The following is a 22,507-nucleotide window of genomic DNA, read 5'->3' as shown; positions in this document are numbered from 1 at the left end:
CTATCTATCTATCATTCTATCTATCGAGAGGTGCAATTTGAAGTGACTGGTCGGCAGGCTGCTGTCTGTTTGATTTGGTTGGCTGACACTTGGTTTAAGGATGCAAGCGATCACACTAATACCACTATTGGGTTTATTGATGCTAATAAATATGGAGTTATCTTTCTAGATGCTGTAGGATAGCCTCTACCAAAGAGCCGGTCCAGCTGTAATGTTGCAGTTTGATAGCAGTGATACGTAGCATCTGTATTCCCCTCCTGTAGTCCCTGTTTACCCTGTTCTTCTGCAGCCAGTGACACTGCAGTCTCCACATATTAGGATTCCTTGTGTATACAACAATTTTATGTGGTGGGAAGCAATGTTTTATACAGCTTTTCCATTAAATGCAAGCGCCTCATCAATGAAGTAATCAATCAAAACAGCTCAGTAGACAGCTACAGTGTTGATAAACGACAGTTAATGACAACACAATTATGATCATTTAGGTTTAATGCCACTCTTCATAATTTCAACTAGGGCTGGGTTAAAAAATTCTAACATCCAATTAATATAAATCTTCTTTTTCAGTCAAATATAAAAAAATATAGATTTGTTACTTTTTTTAAACAAATCAAAGTTTTTAATGAATTCCAATATAGGCTAGATCTTTTGATTATAACACTGTTATGTAAACCAAACAACGTAACACAAGTAGACACCCTATGAAGTAAACCAGGCTTCTTTATTATCATGAAACACTGTATTTTTTGCTTAAATGAACATGAAAATTGACAACATTTATCATCATCTAGGCCTGCACAATATCCAGTTTATTTTTTATTATCGTCATCGCAATATCAACTGGCGCAATAAACATATCGCGAAAGACACTCAGACATTTTTTCAGTTAGATTGAAGAAAATATCAGTAGAAAACTGCACTTTTTTTTTTTTTTAGTGATGGTTTTATATTCAATTTAATGTTCAATTTGTTAAACTAGTGCCCATTGAAAATGTGCCTGTTTGGCCTATGGTAGCCTATTGCTGCTTGAAGAGTTTTTCATAACCAACAAAATTACTTAGAGAAGGACCCCAAACCACTTCATATGCAGCTCCACTGTACAGCCTTCTACTGACTGATTGTAGGCTTTACCTACATCAGAGAAAAGACATTGTGCTACTGTATTTACCTGACAGAGAACGTGGCAGATTCAGAATTTAATCACAAAATATCATGTTAAAAATATGGAGTAATCAGACAGTTTCCTCATGGATTCGTGGCGGTGTGCTACCCATCCGGCCTGTTATGACAGCTGAGTTCATCAACCAGCAGAACCGGAGTGACTAGCTTACTGAGACAATCTCACATTTAGCTCCGGACTGTTTGTGTGTGTGTGTGTCTGCAGAGAGAGAGAAAGCGCGAGAGACAGAAAATATTATATTGTTGTCTTTTTTTGTCAACGATATTGCATTGTCACGGCGGCGTTGTCTCGTCTCTCATGTGGTGTCCATGTTAGCCAAAAAGCCAAAAAGAAGTTTGGTTGTTAACGTTATATCCAGAAATCAAGTAGCACAAAACAGTCAAAGTCAAAGCTGTTGAACCTCAGCCATAACCGTTGTCAAAATGTTTTCGAAATTGCTCTAGTACTTTATTGTAAATGTAATCTATCGGCTGTAAAAAAAATTGTTTGCCAGTTTGTTTATTAGATAGATAAGTTGGAAATTATTTCCTTTTGTTTGTTTTAAATTCAACAAGCAGCTGTTTGTATTTTAGCTGAATACTGAAAACATTGTTGCAATATTCAACAACGTTATTCATTTTTCTGATATGGTGCAGCTCTAGCAACATAAAAAAAACAGCATTAATCATTAAACAAAAACACACCGTGTTGAATTTCTGTGGCTTTAGATGGCTATAGCCCAGGGTGTTTGGAGTTGCTATGGCAACAAGTGACAGCTGCTGCTAGCATAGCATAAGCATAAATGTCCGACCAATATCACTTGTATAGTTACAATTTGGCACATCTAAACAAAATCAACAATAACCATCTACAGTCATTCCCTTTAGGACTTTAGCTTTTGTTCACAAACAAGTTATCTATGGATTAGAAATATAAAAGCCCAAATCCCCAAACCACAGTCTTTTTCCTGAAAAATGTCCTGCCAGCTCATTCTGTAACAAATACAGAAAGTAGCTTTACAATGTTTCCCACACATAGACTAATATGTGGCGGTGTGCCACACAATCAACACTGACCGCCACATATTGTGTTTCGTTATTATTATTAAATGCTATTTAAAACACTAACACGTCTCTCTTACATAGGCTACACGCCCCCCCCCCCCCCCCCCCCCCCCCCCCCCCCCCCCCCCCCCCCCCCCCCCCCCCCCCCCCCACACACACACATACACACACAAACACACACAGCCCCTCCCACTCCATTCACGCAGCGTCTGTCTCCATGAAAACGGGAGAAGACGGCTGGCAAAATTCACAAGTTTACAAAAGTTTGGTATCTCGTGAACACCTTTACACAATCACACATTAAAAAGTGCTATAAAAATATGTTATAGTCTGAATACAATGTTGTCAGTGTTATGTAAACGTAGGAGTCCCGACCCGACCCTTAGCAAACTTTGCGCCTGCTTTAGAAAGTTAAGTTGTTGCAAGTTTGCGGTAAAATGCAGTTGCATTGTCGAGGTCAGAACACTATGTAGCAGCTGTGAATCAAATAAACTTATTATGAATAATGTTATGTCATTGATTTACTCTTACACTGAATGTTTGCTGCTTTAATCCAGATGAGTATTGAAAAGTATTTTCTGTGACTGAAAAAGGCACGTGTTGAGGAGGAGGACCAGCTTGAACCGGAGGTATCAGTCTGAAAGAGTGCTGAACGGTGTAATAAGTTATGTTATTAATTAGTTTACTATGTTTTCATGCTTCAACCAGTGCTGCTCACGCAGAAAGACAGATTCCGGGAGAGAAAGAGATAGATTTGTTAGGCTTGGTAGAAAGAGTAGGAGAGGAGGACAGCGTCCAACAGCGTGTCCTCCTCAGTTTTTGATACTTGATTGAAAATAAGTATTTTACCAACCAATTGGCCAACCAATATGATGAAAGTGATTACAAATCAGAAAAATATTCCATACACAAGAGTTAGACCAAAGGTGTATATGTTCAAATTAGTTAGTAGGCTTGAATGTTTTCAAGCCAAAACACAGGACTGGACCGGTATACCACATTTTACCACTAGGTGTTGCACAGTAGTTTGCTGGTTTATAACCATACAATTATGTTTATTTCGATGTTGTACTGCTTATTACCATTTTTAGGAACACTATCGGAACATTTAGTGATCTAAACTAACAGTTACTTCACATTAAATAAAGCTTTACTGCATAGATGTTAGCGTTAGCACCCAAATAAATGTAGCAAGCCAAGCTACAGCAACATGGTGTCAAAGCACAACGAACCCCGGGACTTGCTAACTCTCGTTTTGTCTAAGTTTCACAACAGAGCTGGGTTGTGCTCGCATATGTGATACTAGTAGCTGAATGTTTAGCCACCCGACTGAAAAGGTGAGAGGCATACAATGTTCCTTGTCTGCGCACGTCCTAAGCTTTAGCATGTCATGAGCTTTGGCGTCCTCAGCTTTGGACAGCTGTTTTTTCCACTCGCCGACGGCATACCATCCAATTGACACTCAATTGAACATGAACTTGGTAAAAGGGAAATGCTGACTCTCTGCCAGACTCTCAATCTGGCTGTTCACCGCCATACGTTTCAGTCCGAGTTCCCAAATCTTTTGTTACATGTTAGACCTATATTGTAACTTGCAAAACTTTTACTTTACTTGTGCATTTTGTGTTTCTTTTAGTTATCTAATGAGCGTGGTGGTGCCTGAGGCAATGCCAATGCCAATGACTACTTCTTTTATTGTTGTTCACCTGACCAATAAATAACTTTTAACCTTCAAACCCCGGAAAGCTCCGCTGGGGTAAATGTAGCTTGTGTCTACTGGATCAATACACAAACTAAGCTACTTAAAGGCCATTTGATTAAGAAAACAGTAAGTAGTTGAACTAGTAACGCTACTGCCCAACATGGCTTGCAAAACAAGACAGATGTAGCGCGGTGACGGCGTAAGCACAGGTTGCTGATGTCGCCTACTTTTTAATTTGCCGGAAGTCGTCATAGTGACAAATGCCTGTTGACCCGTTTGCATCAAATCATATTGGGAAACTGGGTCACCAATATATAGACAAGCTGTCTAATTAGTTGCGTTATGCTTCATGCCAGAAATAAACTTAGTATCACCAATGAACAATAAGTCCCCATTGTAAGTACAACAGTAATTCATCTAGTAAATATTCATACAGTTGCCATTCAGAAAATCCAATCACTCAGCTGTAATGCAGCCCTTAAAACCAGAAAAAGACAATACTTGTCATGTTATTTCCTTAAATGCTTTTAAATCCAGATTGAGAGAACCTGAAATGACCTGTTTACATTGTAAATGTTTTTAACGGTCTGTGTTATATAACTTTTATAAATGTAATTGATTGTGTTTTGCGTCTTGGCCAGGACTCCCTTGAAAAAGAGGTTTTTAATCTCAACGGGACTTTCCTGGTTAAATAAAGGTTAAATAAAATAAGGAAATAGTACGATATCCAAAATTTAGGACGCGATCTAGTCTCATATATTGTTATCGATACAATATTGATATTGATATTTTAGCGTATTATTTAAGCAGTTGCACATTTTTGTTTCCCCATCCTGTACATATTTAAATATTTGTTTTTATTTTATTCATATCATTATTTCATGTATATTGTATGTATGTATATTTTTCCTAGTATTTCATTTTTATTTATATTCTGTGCTTTGTGACTGTTTTTGGTGCTGTAAAACCGGAATTTCCCATTTTTCTTTGGATCAATAAACATCTATCTATCTATCTATCTATATTGCCCAGCCCTAAGTGAAATACATATCAAGGATCCCAACAGTGACTAAGTAGTTACTGATCATAGAAAAACTCAACAAAGGAACACGCTAGGCTCCAACAAGGGCACACCTGGAAAAAGGCTTCATGTACACGACCAATGCCAGTTTAAACATTGACATTGTGGCAAAATAACGCTCCATGTGTGGTTACAGGATCAGACGACGTAGTCTCAGCACTACTACCACCCCTTAAAAAATACAGAAAATCTATTGCGCAGCCGTAACTGTTTAAAAGCACCTTTACTGTAACTTAAATAACATCATTAAAATTACGCTAAAACGTTTTGGTTGTCTGGCTATCCGGACTTGTATTCACCAATGTACAGACGGCAGTAGCGAGGAGGCTTGGGGAAGAGAAGTGGAACTGCAGATTTTTGGTAGGTTTGGAAATCAGCACTATCAGTCCAGAACTTGACCATGGTTTGTGGCCAGGAAACGGACAGCAAAACCAAAAACTGTGTTCAAAGGAAGCTTAATGTTGACCTAGGACTCGACAATATATTGATACCAATATCGTGATATGAGACTACATATTATCTTTGATTTTGGATATCATAACATTGTAACATGGCATAGGTGTTGTCTTTTCCTGATTTTAAAGGCTGCATCACAGTAAAATTATGTCATTTTCTGAACTTACCAGACTGCTCTATTATTTGCCTTTAGCCACTTAGTCATTATATCCACATTACTGATGATTATTTATCAAAAATCTCATTGTGTAAATATTTAGTGAAAGCACCAATAGTAAGGACTACAATATTGTTGCGTTATTGATATATCAAGGTATTTGGTCAAAAATATCATGGTATTTGATTTTCTCCATATCGCCGAGCCCTATGTGGATGCAGCTTGTGCAGTGGGATTGAAGGTAGAGAGAACACTAACAGTCCAACTCCCACTTCACACTTAGCTGCCTGATAGCTAGCTTTATGTGAAAATATTGTGCCACAATACATGTTCACAGAGACTGAAGTGTGGTGAAAGAGTGTTTCCACGATTTCTGCCCATTGCATACACTAATTCATGGATGAACAACTGATAAGGAAAACCCTGTTGGCACATAGTTTTTACTGATTTGATGATTTTCTTGAAATATTGCCGTGTTAACTGAAAACAGAGTGCAAGATTAAAGATACTTTCAGCTGGGTCCTTTATTCCCCAGTAGCAACAATATTGAAATCTGTATCAGTATTGGTTATTGTTGGCTGATAGGGCTGAATGTTCTTGGCTTTGGCGTAAAAACATTCTGAATCTATCATAATTATTGTGTTTTTCCTTTCTTTGCCTGACAGAGCTGCTCTGTCTCCTACATTTTCTATCTCACATACTGTCACGCCATCCTCCCACCAACTGGCTGCTAGGCAACATGGCCCTTTGAATGGGGTGTATTTTTACATCTGTGTGTTGAGGGCTAGAGACTTTAAGAGGAGAAAAACATCCCTGCTTTAGCCTTGTTTCCTCAGTGTACACAGTGGTCACTAAGGTTTTGCTTATCTTCAAAATGATCAGAACAATGTACTCACTCCCTCAGATATGTATAATGTAGAAGGCCCACACCCAGGAGGGTATATGCCCCGGAAGTTAGAGCATGGACAATATGGAGAAACAAAAAAAGATCACAGCTGAGGCAGTGGAAATCAAAGGTGTAGAAATAGAGAGTGAACACATACAAGTATTTGGGCTTTGTTTTTATTGACAGGCTAACATGGTCTGATTATGTTGACTCATTGCTGAAAAAATTAAGCCCACGGGTTTAATGTATGAGAAAGTTGCAGTCCTTTAAGGTGAATACGGAAGTGGTGAGAATGTTTTTTATGTCAGTCTTATGTAGTGTTTGGAGTTACTGTGTGGTAGGGGGGGGGGATACTGGGGTAACTGAGAAGGCCAGGATTGATAGAGTGACCAAAAGGGCTGAGATGGTGATTACAGTGGATCAGGTATATGATCATCTGTTAAGAATGACACGGTCACCCTCTTCATGGTAATCTGACTGGCAGGGTTATGGAGCGTCGTGGAAGGCTAAGACCTCCTGTGACACAAAATAAACGGTATACTCTTCCATACCTCATGCTATTACACAGCACAACAAGCACTTTTTTTACTTTTTTTTTTGTTGTGTTATATTTATTCTCGAGTTTTTATGGGTATGACTCAATTTGGATATAATGACTAAGAACTAGAACTGTCTGAAATTTCAGAAAATTACATCACTTTATTGTAATGCAGCCGTAAAAAACAGGAAGACACCACTTGTGCCATATTACAAATTCAGACAATACAGTATCAATTTAATGTAATATGTATATATTGTCCAGCTTTACCAGAAATTTATAGTTGTTGTTTTTTTAAATTTATTTTCTTAATGTAAGCAATTGCAACACCATTCATCATCAACATCATACATTTGTTATTAAATTAAATACAATTTTGTTCATAGTATCAATACATGACAAGATTTATCTCAAGACACTTTACAGATAGAGTAGGGTATTGCAGTGACTTTATTGGCAGGGGCATAGCAGAAAAGTTTAGACCCTGCACACAGGCATTCTCTATGCCCCTCCCCACCCCTTCTAGTATCTTTGTGGTAACCCCTGTATCTCCCTGTAGTCCCTTTTCTCCCCAGTCTGATGCACAATCTTCACTCCAGTCTTAAATTCTAAGACATCTCTTAATTATGACCTTTACTGAGAATGTGAAGGATGCTAAGTGCTAAACACTCAACCAACCAATTAATGAATCACTCAATCACTGTTATTTCTCATGCATAACCGTACAAATTCTGTGTAACAGAAACAGATAAAAGAAAGTCACTTGGTTGAATGGCACTCCAGGATCCAACCGGGTCTCAGTGAACACACACCACAGCTCTTGACATCCCGCTGGAAACCGACAGGGGCACACAGCAGAAAAGTGGCAGTATTCCTTCACGCTTGCCTCGGTGCCCCCTCTAATGTAAAGATGTAGATTGACGCAGAGCTGGTCTTGCCTATCCACATAGTCAGGATCGTAGCCGTAGGTGGTAGCTGATATTATGGCTGGGTGATATGGAGAAAATCTAATATCAAAATATTTTTGATAAGTACGATCGTCAACAGCTTCTCAAAACCCCTTACCGGCTGTATGTGACATGTTTTGTAACTTGCCGAAAAAGGATAGCAGTGAGAAGACTGAGGGAAGACAGGGTTTCATTCTTTACGCAACTTCTTCCGTCAGTGTACAACTGCATGCAACACTACAAATGCATCCTCTCATCTCCCCCTCTTTTTGACATCAAGCTTTTTGCCCTGCCTTCCAGTGTGGCAATTTAGAACATGGAAACACTCATGAAAAAACCTGTTGTCTAAGCCTTGTCAGCAGTCACCCGTTAGTCACGATTGTTGTATTTAAAAAAAAATCTTTTATGGAGCTTTTAAGTAGAGCCTGACCAACCCTGGATTTTTGAGGCAGATAGAGTTGACAGTTTTTAAAATCATAAAGTGATATACAGGCCCAGGATTTCCCTGCCATTATATGGCTTAAGCATATGATCGTAAAGACAACGTGGAGAGTATCTGGATGAGCCGAGTGCGTTTGCATACACAATGATGGTTTGCATACACAGTGGCACAAACAGTGTCTCGCACACAGACAGACAGACACACAGGAGCAGGCGACAATCAGGCTCACTAACTTTTGCTGGGCTGGCTTTAATTTGGACCACCAATTCTCATTTTAGTGACAAGCTTCTGCGACAAGTTTTGCTTTAGTGGTATCTCCCCTGCTGCAACAGTTAATCACTAAGCTTTATACAAATAATAGTACGATGACCTCAACCATTTGCGAATAAGTACATGAGGTCATTTGCATCTTAGTGCTCTTAGACCCAGGTAAAACCCCAATATCATTTTGATATTCTTTGGGTTTTTCTTTTTACAAAAACACCAAACATTTTTCTTGATCAAAGTGGTCAACATTTTACAGTGTGAAACTTGTCAGTGGTTCCTCATGGACAGACTGTCTAATAAGCACAGTGTTTCTAAACATCCTCAAACATATCTTTGATATTTCTGATATGATGTTCCTTGTTACGTATTAGGAAACACGTACACTGTATCAGTGATAAATCATATCCATACATGGATAGTAGTATACAGTTGTTAAAACATAATAAAATATTTTACACACTGGTATTGGATCAGTACTCGGTATAGGCCGATACGCAAGTTCAGGTATCAAAATCGGTATTGGGAAGCAAAAATGGTATCGGACCATCTCCACCTGCGGGCAGGTAGGGACCTGTAATGGCATAGCAGTAGTTACGTCTTCTGAAAATAAAAGTATGGACAAGTTTTTCCAAATCCTGCTGAGATATAAGTCCTTTAACCCTTAATGTATTCTTAAGGTGATAGGCTGACTTTGTAATTTTCTTAATGTGGCTGTTGAAATTTAGGTCTGAGTCTAAGAAAGCTTGAGAAGCTTGAGAAAGTTCTGGCACATCCAATTGTTGATTTCTTCAATGCTGGTGACATGGTTATGTAAATGTGTGTCGTAATCATAACTGTTGTAACTGTAGTTGTTTCCATAACCAGAATCATGTAGATGTAGATGTTAACCAGAAGAGGCCCCAGCATGGAGGTTTGGGGAGCTCTGCATGTCATATTTGTCTGCTCAGATACGTAATTACCGTATGGTTGACCGTGTTACATGCAGCAATAAGATCAAGTAATACTAATACTGAAATCTTGCCACTGTATGTGTTTATGTGGATGTCCTTAAAGACTTTAACAAGAGCCGGTGGTGTGGTGTGTTTGAAAACCTGAATGCAATGCAATAATTTGGTGTCATCCGTGTAACAATGAAAGTTAATTGAGTATTTCCTCATAACATTCCCTAGAGGAAACATATATAAGGTGAATAGAATTGGTCCAAGCACTGAGCCTTGTGGAATGCCATGGCTAACTTTAGCATACCTGGAGAATTTAGTAACATTAACAAATTGACATTGATCAGATTAATAGGACTTAAACCAGCTTAGTGTGATACCTTTAATGCCAACGAAATGTTCCAGTCTCTTTAACAGGATGGTATGGTCAATGTCATTGAATGGAGCACTAATGCAGATGTACAAAAACAAGTACGAAGACAAGTCCTTTGTCTGAAGCAAAACCCAGCAACACAGACAGATTTAATAGCCAGGCTTACCAGCCCTCATTGTAGCATAAAGACCTTGCGCTGTGGCGTGATGGAGCTCCTCTACACCAATAAAGACGTTCTTGTGATGTCCACAGCACAAGATACGGACAAAAGCCCCTTCCAGGTCTCTGCCACTCACATAAGTAGATGAGTCTGACAGAACACACAAAAAATATGCTGCTTTAATTTCTGCAACACAGCCCTCCCACAGCTCTCTATAAATAACATCAATAGACTTGTTTAAAAATAAACAAAAGATAAGTTAGGACAACAACAATATTGGGTATTTAAGTTATTCACCTATTTTCTCTGGGTTATTTTTTATTTGCAATTCAACAGACAGAAAACTTTAAACAATCTAGTAAATTAGCATTGCTTAAAGCACTCCAGCCTTGATTTCCAGCCTATGACTACTTGGAAGAAGTATGAATTGATCCAAAACCAGAACTGTTTTGTTTAATGAATGCAATTCATTGAATTACTGTGAAATACAGTGCAATTCTTTTAACAGCCCCCCCCCCTTCCAAAAAAATAGTTTCAACCTCAGGATTCTTTTTCCACTCTGAAAGAAAAATTCTGGCACATATTTGAAATATAGGCGTACTTGGCTTAACAAGTGACACATTACAACTTCCTGCCTGTCCCCCTTAGACGAAAGATCTCTGTATTTTGTGTCTCGAAAAAAGAGATGAGGCAAATCATCATCATTGCATCGTCAGGCATTTTTGCCCAGAGGCAGAGGACTACAAGCCAGCTAGTTCTGCATGGTTAAACCCAAAGCGAGTTAAGCGTCAGCCATCATGGAGCTAAGCTACAGCTATCTCTTTTCAGCAACAAACTTTTGCAACAATTATGTGGATTCAAACCACTGCACGTGATTATCACCGAGATACATAGGTACTGATCGGAGAATATGCAGGAAACTTTACTACAGACGGAATACTTGACACGCTACGTGCTTCGCCTGTTCTGGAGACCAGGACCTTAGCTAGCAGTGTTGCCCAATGCTGCTAGCCAGATAGGGGACATCAACACCGGTGTGTGCTAAAGCAGAAACGCCAAACAAGGGCAGGAGTTACGGCTAGTTGTAAAGTTAACGCTAGACGAAAACATGGCTAAACAACAGTGTACCGGACTCAACTATCTAGGTACCAGGCCTGCTAGCCTTCAGAGCAGATGCTGCTCTGCCGGTCAAGACTCGTGGAGGTGGGTTGTGTTATCACGGACACAGACTGGTGCAGAAATGGGGGGCTTTTATCTAACCACTGCTAATCGCTAGTGGAGTTTGTGACTGTTAAATGCTGACCATTCTGCATTCCACGCAGATTCACGGCTATGTTTATACTCTGTGTTTACATCACTCCAAGCGCTAATGCTACCATTGCATTAGCTGAACTTTACGGAGCCTGTAATGTGTGTGTACTAAATCTAGCCTGTTTTGTATGTCGTTTATATATAATGTTGTATTTTATATATTTTAAATGTGTTACACCACTTGAGCCACGGTGAAATCATTTGTGTATATGGTTATAATTAACAATAATACACACTTTTGTTGAGTTGAATGCTTCCCTGTCTGTCAGTAAACGGTCGTTGGTTGGGAGTGGACTCTTTGAGAAGGGAAGCAAGTGCATTCTGGTATTTGGTGTCTTTCATCCACATGGGACAAAAACACATTTTCTGGCTTTTCTCGGGCTAGAAGGCACCAATTTTGAAATACATTTCCCATTTCTTCTACATAAGAGACACAATTTAAAGATATATTCATCTTTACAATGCTGAAACATCCCTTTAAACGCTGTAGAGACTACCCACCCGGCTGGGAAGTGTGTCTCAGTGTGTCTCTTGTCATTTCCCTGCTTCCCATTTATTTCTATGGGAGCTGTATTGTGGTAGCGTTGCAGGGACGTGGAGAAGTGCTGGGGTGTATTTTTTTATATAGCGCTTTTCTAGTCTTAACGACTACACAACATCATACAGGAAACCGTCACCATTCACACACATTCATACACTGTGGCCGAGGCTGTCATACAAGGTGCCACCTGCTCATCAGATAAACAATCAACACATTCACACTCCGATGCGCAGCTCTAGAAGGAAAAGTGTGACGAAGGACGACCTCTGCAGGCTGGTAAAACTGGCTGATGAAAATCAGCCAATCAGGAGCGGCACTGCACTCTACTACTCGCCGAAGAAGACAGCTTAAGTTTCGGTTTCGGGTAAAGTTTGGAAGAGAGCTGACGTCGAAAGACTGTGCAGATATATATAGATGGATAAAATAATACAGTGTTGCTGTAATTATTGCTAAGTTCCTAGATTGTGTGCGTGCAACTACCAAACCATACACATTCAAAACCATCCTTTATTACAATAAAAAGCCCAAAAGGAACATCTTGTCTGCATTCTAATCGATGCCCCCTGGTGGCCACACCTTTTGAAGACCAGCAAATTTATACAGTCCTTATCAATCACCAAAACAAAAAGTTAAATAAACCCTTTCTTGACTTCAGACATGACGCATCAGAAGAAAAAACAGACGCATACTCGCAATAGGTAAGGGAGTCTATCTATCAGGAACAGATTTTCCCATTCAAAAAAAATCAAACTGAGTAAAATACTAACAGAAGAGTAAGTCTTTCTTTTTGCATGTGGGCAGGCGTCAGAACTGATCTGACTACCTGTGATGCGCTGATCCTGTTCAAAGCATTTGCTACAGAGAGAAGTGTCTGGATCACGTCAGCTGTGCCAGTGACAGTATGTTAAAAATAGCCTGCAGTACATGTGAATTTTGCCGACGTACAGAAGCTAAATCTGTAGATGGAAAAAATTCTACAAGTGGTGACATGTTAATGGCAATGCAATTACTGGGGGTGTTGTTGCATCTTTTGCATTTTAATAGTGTCAACTGTACAGCAGGTTTAGTCTTTAAAAAGTAAAATAGAGTTTGCAATATAATTTTCAAATGGTTAAGAATGCATTTTAATTGTGACCTACATATTGCTTGTTTAAATGGAAATTGAGGCTTTATTGTTAATATTGTATTTACATTTAAACATCCACGAAGAGCAGGTTTAGGGCGTTTTAACATTGATAGCCTTCAGTTCAGTTAAATCAAACCAGAGTTTGTTTGTCTCGCTGATGCGGTTTGTCTAAGCAGGTGAGAACGTGGCAATCAAACTGCGGTACACACCAAAAGCAGACCAAACAAGCGCACCGAGACCTGCTTGAAGAGGTCAGCTCGGTACGCTTTCAAACAAACTCTGAAGATGTTTGTTTGTGGTGAGAAAGTGATCTCATCAGGGATGTAGTGGATGCTAAACGCACGTAAACGCCTTTTATGCGCCTCTCAAAATTTGGAAATGGCGTTTACCCATCTGCAAAGTGCGTTTATCCACCTCTGAATAGCCTATTGTCCCAAAGTCTATCATATTGCGCTGCATTACTGTCAGTGTTGACCAATCTCTTGCAGTGTTTGTGGTATAGAGCCCCCAACGTCGCCTGTCAGGCAGCGCTGCCTGGAAGGTACTAGGATTGGGCAATGGTTGGGTGCCTTGAATTCACGGTCGCAGCGCTGCCTTGAAGTCGACGCTGGGGGCCTAAAACATCAAGCAGGAAGCAGCAGACTAAGTCAAAGATTCATCAGTCACACTATCCTACATTAGGCTATATATCTCATGTAGTTAATGATGAATGGTTTTAAAAATGGATTCCGTCATTTTTTTAAGCGCCACCAAGACAGCAGCCCTCCTCCTGATGCCAGCAAACGGTCTTGGAAAGAAGGCCAAAGTGATTGAGCTCGGAAAACAGTACTCAACTTAATGTTTTTGAGGTTAAGTTAGTTAAGGGCAGGTTCATGCCACTGACTCAAAAAGCCACAACATTGATTAGGTTAGCCTACCCCTTTCAGACAAGAAGTTGCAGGTCACCTAGTTACCTTTTCGCATTAGTGAAATTCAGGATATATTGTCTGATAAATTACTGGATGTTATTTCATGCATTCTCTCAAATAGTTATTGTTGTCGCTCTATCTTCGCTATAGTTTCTATGGTAACAGCGAGTTGAACCAATCAGAAACGTTGCTGTTAGGATTGTGGGTGATGTAGTTTTTCTACGTAAGATAGTGGATAATTGCTTTTGTTTTAATGTTACAAGGTTGATATCATACAGACTTCTAGCTTCATCAGGAGCAGAAATTGTGTCAGTCTACCTCAGATGATTTATACATTATGGCTGATAATTCTTATGGAGAAAATCAATGGGGTTTTACTATATATATATATATATAATATACAGTGAGAAAAATAAGTATTTAAACACCCTGCTATTTTGCATGTTCTCCCACTTAGAAATCATGGAGGGTTCTGAAATTGTAAGTAGGTGCATACCCACTGTGAGAGACATAATCTAAAAAAAACCAATGTATTATTTTAACCATTTATTTGTATGACACAGCTGCAAATAAGTATTTGAACACCTGAGAAAATCAATGTTAATATTTGGTACAGTAGCCTTTGATGGCAATTACCGAGGTCAAACGTTTCCTGTAGTTTTCACAAGGTTTGCACACAATGCAGAAGGGATTTTGGCCCACTCCTCCACACAGATCTTCTCTAGATCAGTCAGTTTGATAGATGAGTTTGAGTTTGAGCTCCCTCCAAAGATTCTCTATTGGGTTTAGGTCTGGAGACTGGCTAGGCCACGCCAGAACCTTGATATGCTTCTTACAGAGCCACTCCTTGGTTATCCTGGCTGTGTGCTTCAGGTCATTGTCATGTTGGAAGACCCAGCCTCAACCCATCTTCAATGCTCTAACTGAGGGAAGGAGGTTGTTCCGCAAAATCTTGCAATACATGGCCCCGGTCATCCTCTCCTTAATACAGTGCAGTCACCCTGTCCCATGTGCAGACAAACACCCCCAAAGCATGATGCTATCACCCCCATGCTTCACAGTAGGGATGGTGTTCTTGGGATGGTATTCATCATTCTTCCTCCTCCAAACACGGTTAGTGGAATTATGACCAAAAAGTTCTATTTTGGTCTCATCTGACCACATGACTTTCTTCCATGACTCCTCTAGATCATCCAAATGGTCATTAGTAAACTTAAGATTGGCCTTGATATGTGCTGGTTTAAGCAGGGGAACCTTCCGTGCCATGCTTGATTTCAAACTATGACGTCTTAGTGTATTACAAACAGTAACCTTGGAAACGGTGGTCCCAGCTCTTTTCAGGTCATTGACCAGTCCCTCCCGTGTAGTTCTGGGCCGATATCTCACCTTTCTTAGGATCATCACCAAGCTGTTTGGCAATTTCCCCGTAGCCCTTTCCAGCCTTGAGGAGGTGTACAATTTTGTCTCTAGTGTCTTTGGACAGCTCTTTGGTCTTGGCCATGTTAGTAGTTGGATTCTTACTGATTGTATGGGGTGGACAGGTGTCTTAATGCATCTAACGACCTCAAACAGGTACATCTAATTTAGGATAATAAATGTGGTGGAGGTGGACATTTTGAAGGCAGACTAACAAGTCTTTGAGGGTCAGATTTGAAGCTGATAGATAGGTGTTCAAATACTTATTTGCAGCTGTATCATACAAATACATAGTTAAAAAATCATACATTGTGGTTACTAGATTTTTTTTTTTAGATTATGTCTCTCACAGTTGACATGCAACTACGATGATAATTTCAGACGCCTCCATTATTTTTAAGTGGGAGAACTTGCAAACTAGCAGGGTGTTCAAATACTTATTTTCCTCAATATATATAGATATAGTCAGATATATATAAATAATATATAAATACTGGTTGTGTGACCTATGAGGGAACAACCAGTGATAAATGACAGTCTATAGCAATGTCATCAGGATACACCGGTAGGCTGTGGCCCACCTTATCGGTGATTGGTCCACCTGATCACAGAATTTATAGTTTACCCACCTCTTTTTTTACCACTACACCTCTGAACCTCACCATCTATACATATTCTGCCAGCCTGAGCTAATGTCTTCTGTAGTCAGGTGTGTTTAGCAATCTGTGATGCAGCAGAGTAGCAAAATGTTGCAGCTTGCAGTGTTTCTATCACAGAAATAGACTGAGATCAAGCTCGCCATCCAACACTCGTATTGTAGCCGGCAGAGCAGAGCCAAGTCTCGGTGACCAGAGCAGATGTAGCAACTTCTCTCACAAAACAATGTCTGATCAATTTAAAAAAATGAGCTGGTTTGACCTCTAGATCAGAACACAGGGCCTTCTTCTTGTATTTCCTTTCTTGCTTCTGCCCCCAGACATAACCAACCAATAAGAGGGCTGGACGTTCTTGCCTGATTTGTAATAACGCAATTTTGTACGCTTGGGTTTTTCTTAGTCAAGTCATACCCAAAAGCTTCAAGATGTCCCCCATCATTGCTCTGCCCAAGAAAACAAGACCAGCCTGACTGAATGACTACCGCCCAGTGGTACTTACCTCTATTATGATGAACTGCTTGAACAAGTCAAGGCTCTGCTCCTCACTACCCAGCACAGTGCACCCACATCTAATGGCCGTTTGGCTTCATATTTAGACGCGCTTGGTGGGGACTATGGCGTCACTTTTTGACACTATGGGGTGGGGCATACGTTTAACTGACATGCGGCACAAGAACGCGGCAGTTCAATTTAGGAAAAGAGGATGGTTGGGGTTACTACTGTAAATGTGGGTTTTAGTGACACAATGGGAAAAGAATGGGACACAAACTTCCGATCTCCTGGGTGAAAGTCCTGTGTTGTTTGACTCATACACTACCCCACCCAACTTTTGAAACACCTTTGTACTACTCACTACCGTTATTGCTCTTTATACTACGTCATCTCAAAGCGCCATGGTGGAGCTGCTGCTCTGCCCGGGTGATTTTTGCGTTGCTATCTGACACTGAGAGCCACTGACCAGGCTTCAGTTTTTTACGAGTTGGGGGTGAGAACAGGTTGACCCACTACAGTTTGCCTACTGTCCCAACCAATTAATGGAAGATACCATAGCACACATCCTCCACACCATCTCATATGGAAAAGAAGGGAACCTTTGTAAGAATGCGGTTTTGACTGTATTGACTACAGTTTAGGGTTTAACACCATTGTTCCCTCCAGGCTAATCACAAAGCTCAAGGAGTTGAGATTAGACACCTCACTGTTCATGCAACAATAAAAGTTGCAATGTCCTTTTTTTGTGCAATGAAACTACGGGATACAGTGAAAATTACAAAAAAAAGTGCAATTTGTTTTGGTATAATTCTTTATACCAAAACAATAAAGGAACCTTGCTTAAGGGAGAAAGAAACTACTCTGGGCTGGTGACCTTGTAACCTTACCGGAAAGGCTTAGAATGCTGCAGATGTTGAATATAAAAATGGCTGGGGGATTTATGATTTATTATACAAAAGAATAATTTACAGTTTAATTAATTGAATTTGAACACACCTGCCAGTGGCTAGTTGATATTCAAATTGTAATAAGGAAAACTTCCCATCTTTGTGATGGTGTCCCATCTTTGGACACATTCACTTATGGTTTGATTAAGTACTTTTAGCCACTAATTAGCCTTTAATTCTGTATCGCACTTACAATAACGAGCGTAGCTGTCCTTAACTCATATTTTCTAATTACTGTATCATCTACTATATGTCCTGCATATACTGTGTGTGCCTGTTTGTTTCGTCCTGGGGAGAACTGAGCAGCAGCAGTGAAAGTTGCGGGAAGCTCAGGTGATCGATCAAATTTGCGGTGAAGTTGCTTGTGAAGTTTGTGAGGTCGCACCAAATTCATGGAGATTGGTGGAATTCACTGATTCACAATGGTGCGATCGCGACATTGTAAATTTCTAATTCCTGGTAACCAAGGTAACCTTTTCTCCCTGTTGAGGTCAGAAAGAGGGTATAGGATACACAAGGCAGCACTGAGAGGATCAGGACACTAGGATCTTACGGACAGTGTCCAAGACTCCACCCACATGCTTTTATGAAACATGCAGAAGTTGAAGGAACAAATGTGGTTACATTTCACTGGAATTGTACCTTGTATGTTTTCATGTGATAAATACAAAAATAAATGGATTCATTAAATTGGAATATTTAACATTTTTCAATTGGAAACATTTTTTTGTGAAAAGATTGTTTTAATTAGCAGCAAGGTATCATGTTTTGGTATCAGTACAGAAATGTAGGTGGATCATCAGCATACATGTTGACATATCCAATACCCAGTCCTAACATTTTTCTTCTGATGAACATTAGATTTTTATTTAAACTGTTTTCCTAATTCTTTTGTATTTGTTCTTTACTTCAGCTCCCTATCCTGGCCTCCTCTGTTGTTAGCCTTTATTTCCTGGAACTGACGGATATTTTCCAGCCGGTGCATTCTGGGTACAGTTGCAATGACCGCAGTCTGTCTCTGCCCTACATCCTTCCCAGACAGGAAGTCTGCCCACTGCCTCTGCTCTTCAGCTTGGCCTTTGCCGCTCCCACTGTCACGGTAAATAAACCTTAACCCTTGTGTTGTCTTCCCGTCAAAAAATCAACACTTTTGTTGACGCTTTTTATCTATGTTTTTTTAATCTTTTTCTTGCTTTTTGTTCTCTTTTTCCAATACTTTTGATGCTTTTTTTTTATGTTTGTCACTTTTTTTGAGGTTTTCAACACTATGTAACACTAACAAATTTTTCACAAAAAAATTTATCCTATATCAGTCCAATTCCAGATATTTGCAGAAATTCATGTTTGCTCTCTGGAAGATCCCAGGATACTGTGGTACGAGATAAAAGGTTTTATTAGGAGCAATACTGCTAAATTTTGCTCTAATGCGCGTAAAGCTACGTCACCTGCAAAACCTTGAATCTCAGTTCATCAGATTGGACAGCCAATTTTACTGAGCTTTAGAACAAGCATTTATCAAGAAAGAAATACACAACATTCTGAAACAGAAGTCTGAATTTCTAATTCACAGAGCAAGACAGCGCTATTACTTTTATCATTAAGTTCCAGTCCATCCATATCTTTATTCAAGAATGCGTTTTTTTCAGTTTGAAAGCATTTCTCATTGATTTCATGTTAATCAATCAATCATTTTTCTCAAAATCTTGGTTGCACTTGTAATTGCTGTGCTTCTGCTTAACTTTCTGCTCGGACTCAGATATGTTGCTGCTTGGGCAGATTTCCTGCTCCCAGCTTCAGACCTTCTCATTGCACTGGCTGCTTCTGTATTGTAGCAAATGTTCTCTAGTATTTCTCCCGCGGTCCTGGATTTTTTGTGTTACAACCCTGTCAAAGTCCCACAACCAACAGAATTCCAGGTGTAGTGCTGACCAGTAACTGGATTAATGCTGAGAGCTACACGTTGTAAAAGTCTGTATTTCACTGCAGCGGATTCCAACAGCGGGACTAAAACAGCTAAAACCATAGACAGTTAAAGAATTGGACCAACATATCCCATTTTTCTTGATGGAGACGAGTGAAGGAAAATAGACGCACTTTTCCAGTGATGGCTAGGGGTTACTGCGCAGCCTCCAACTGAGCTTGACAATGTAGTTGTGACGTGGGCAACGTGTCTGAAAGTTGTAAGTCTTCTGGTAGCTGTGACCAGAGAAATCTCAATCATTCCCAATCAGCAGAGACGGAGAGCGTATGTAATCTTAGGAGATAACATACGCTAATTATTGCTAAGTACCATGCTAGTTAACATTAGTAATTAAACCTAAACAGCTAATGGAAGTCCAAACTGTCTGCGTGCTTCTCTATACAATACGATGATTTGTTTACTATGCAACGGTAAGTCTCGTGGTTATGATGCAATCGTTAGCCTATTTTTACAAAAATGGCTGCTACGGAGCCATAATGTGAGTTACAAGATAATGGAGCCTTTTATACATTGTCGTGTTTCTTCATAAATAAACCAGGCAAATAGAATCTTGAAATGCTTCAGATGTAAAGTTAATCACTGTCAAAGTCGTGTCAAAATGAATGGCAGTCAATGGGAAATATTTCAAGTATTTAGCGGATCAGTGAGACAAATGTACCTGGTGATGTAGCATCTGCATTACCAACAATCTTTTTTTTGTGTGCAGATTCTTATAGGAGAAGCCATTCTTTACTGCTATCTCTCCAGGAGGTCATCAGCCACACAGACTGAGGCTAACATCAACGCTGCAGGCTGTAATTTCAACTCCTACATCCGCAGGGCCGTCCGCTTCATAGGTGAGAGAACACAATACACACTACTGATTATATGCATTTTTCTCAACTGAAGCACAGAAACAGAAAGAAACATATGACAACAGGCAACAGGTGTAACAGTAAAGATGCTTTCACACATGCACTGCAAACCTTAGATTGTGTAGACATTACCCAGGCAGAGCTGTAGGCGACAATGCAAAGGTCTGAATCAGTCGATCCAACGGTTTTCACCCTGCTAGCTCACTATTACAAAGTCGGTGTATTCTCCAAAAGCACAGAATCTGTGAAAAATTACAGCAAGCAAGCACAATCCTGGCAAAAAAATGCTAAATCATCAGACACATTCAAGGAATGGCTCTGTGAAGCCATGGAATCGGCGTCATGTCCTGTCTGCTGCACGCTCTACCCAGCACCACCCCTCGTCTCAATTATTTCCAGTAGGTGGAAACTAGGGATTGATGAATAAGCTGTATAAATGAATCTAAAACATCTGAATTGCCCCCTGTTGGCTGGCTGCAGTATAGGTCGTAAGCCCCTCCCACTCAAGGTTAGAGAATGGGACATTGGCCAAACTAAAAAAATTAAAGTACACGTCAAATAATGTTTCCCAAAGTGCCTGTTGGCTGGCTGCAGTATAGATCATAAGCCCCTCCCCCTCCATGTTAGAGAATAGGACATTGGCCAAAAAAATCAAAGTACAGGTCAAATCCCAAAGAGGGTTTCTGTCATTTTAGGTAGTTCCGATCACGCTGATGTTTGTTAACTGTTTATTTTTGTGTCAAGGGCTTTTTGATGCTATAAAAAGGGGCTAATACCTCATGATTTACAGTACTTGGTTTATATCAAGGAAAACACAATATTCTGTTGGCAGATAACAATTAAAAATCTAAAAATATAATGCATTAAGGGGGCCTTCGTAACCGGGACCATGGGCCCGGGTCTGACTACAACTCTTTTTGGAGGATGTTTTGCTCCCAAATTGGAAAATTTAGGATTGACTTACTTAAGGTAACTGCTATTACTCTTGCAGCTAATTTGTACAATAATACAATATATGTATAAAACAAAATGCTATGAAGTGTAATGTTTCATTTTTTTTATTTTAGATTTTTCCTACATTCTACTAATTAATAAATTGTCAGTGATGTTAAATATACAGTAGTATTGCATACCGCCCCTACTGTTGGACTCGGGATGCATGTGAACCGCGGATTAATTGCAAAGTCTCAAGGCCCTGCCATCCCTATCCCCGTTTACCCTGGCAAACCATAAAAGCTTAAGGCTGTCGGATTAGCTCTTCAGATGACAGACGGGCGCAAAACCGGCAGGAGGCGTGGCGGGTGAGAGCCTAGCCAGCGTAAACGGCGCCGTGGCAGATCTCGCAGCAAGGGTGAAGGTCCGGCGGAAGGATGTAGTCTGTCCGGCAGAAGGGGCTAGACGCGAGAGCTGGTGGAAATTCTTGAGCTTGTCTTCATACTGCGTAATTGAAGAAAAAGTGGGAAACTAACAACGGGTCCACTCTATATATATATACAGTAACTGAGGACGTAGTGCCCGTGCTGGACGCAAGGGCAAGAAAGAAAATCTTTATGAGGTACTTTTTCTGCAGCATGCTGGCCCAGGCTGAGCCTTTTAACAAGATCTTAAAACCTGGACAAAATAATGAACTCACAGCACTATTCTGGGAGTCCTTGTTTTTTTTTAAGTTTTAAAAGGTAGTGAATTAGCAATAGTAAAAATGAAGACCATTGAAATGTATTAAAGGTATTAATTAGGTAGGTATTAATCCTCATTTTACGAGATATTACTTTTTTGAATTTTTTTGTCCATTTGTTTTATTATGTCTATTTAAGTTGATCTTGTAAAGTTTGTGTGATATTATATCCTATCCTGTGTCGGATGATAGTCTATCTTAGCCTGACAAGCCAGACCACATCAAGATGTTGGGTCTTGGAACATTGGCCATTGGCAGGGCTCAATCCGAGGAGTGGGATAAACGGTTGTCTTTTAAGTTCTCTGTGCACGCAACCAGAGCAACGAAGAAGGTAGCAGAGCTAGTTGATAGATTCAACTTTTTCCGTATCCGTTCGGCAAAACTGTGGATGAAACATTTCGCGCGCTGAACTGGATGACTAGTGACTGCT

The 22,507-nt window shown here is 39.9% G+C and overlaps 1 protein-coding gene and 1 long non-coding RNA gene across 2 annotated transcripts in view; one reads left to right on the top strand and one right to left on the bottom strand.

Annotated features, from left to right (window-relative positions):
• Positions 1-22,507, top strand: part of LOC117954137 (phospholipid phosphatase-related protein type 4-like) — a 76,126-nt gene that overhangs the window by 515 nt on the left and 53,104 nt on the right. Inside the window, exons 2-3 of the mRNA XM_034887673.1 lie at positions 18,481-18,666; positions 20,255-20,384. Coding sequence (XP_034743564.1) covers positions 18,481-18,666; positions 20,255-20,384 — 316 coding nt within the window. The remainder of the gene's footprint in view (positions 1-18,480; positions 18,667-20,254; positions 20,385-22,507) is intronic.
• On the bottom strand, positions 175-22,471 carry LOC117954155. Its single transcript, XR_004658756.1, has 4 exons — positions 22,393-22,471; positions 11,979-11,986; positions 4,073-4,076; positions 175-184 (listed from the first exon to the last, which is right to left on the bottom strand). It is a non-coding gene; the product is annotated as an uncharacterized LOC117954155 (long non-coding RNA).

This window comes from Etheostoma cragini, chromosome 12, assembly GCF_013103735.1.
Source record: "Etheostoma cragini isolate CJK2018 chromosome 12, CSU_Ecrag_1.0, whole genome shotgun sequence".
Classification (NCBI taxonomy): domain Eukaryota; kingdom Metazoa; phylum Chordata; class Actinopteri; order Perciformes; family Percidae; genus Etheostoma; species Etheostoma cragini.
This window is presented reverse-complemented; position numbering and strand designations above follow the sequence as displayed.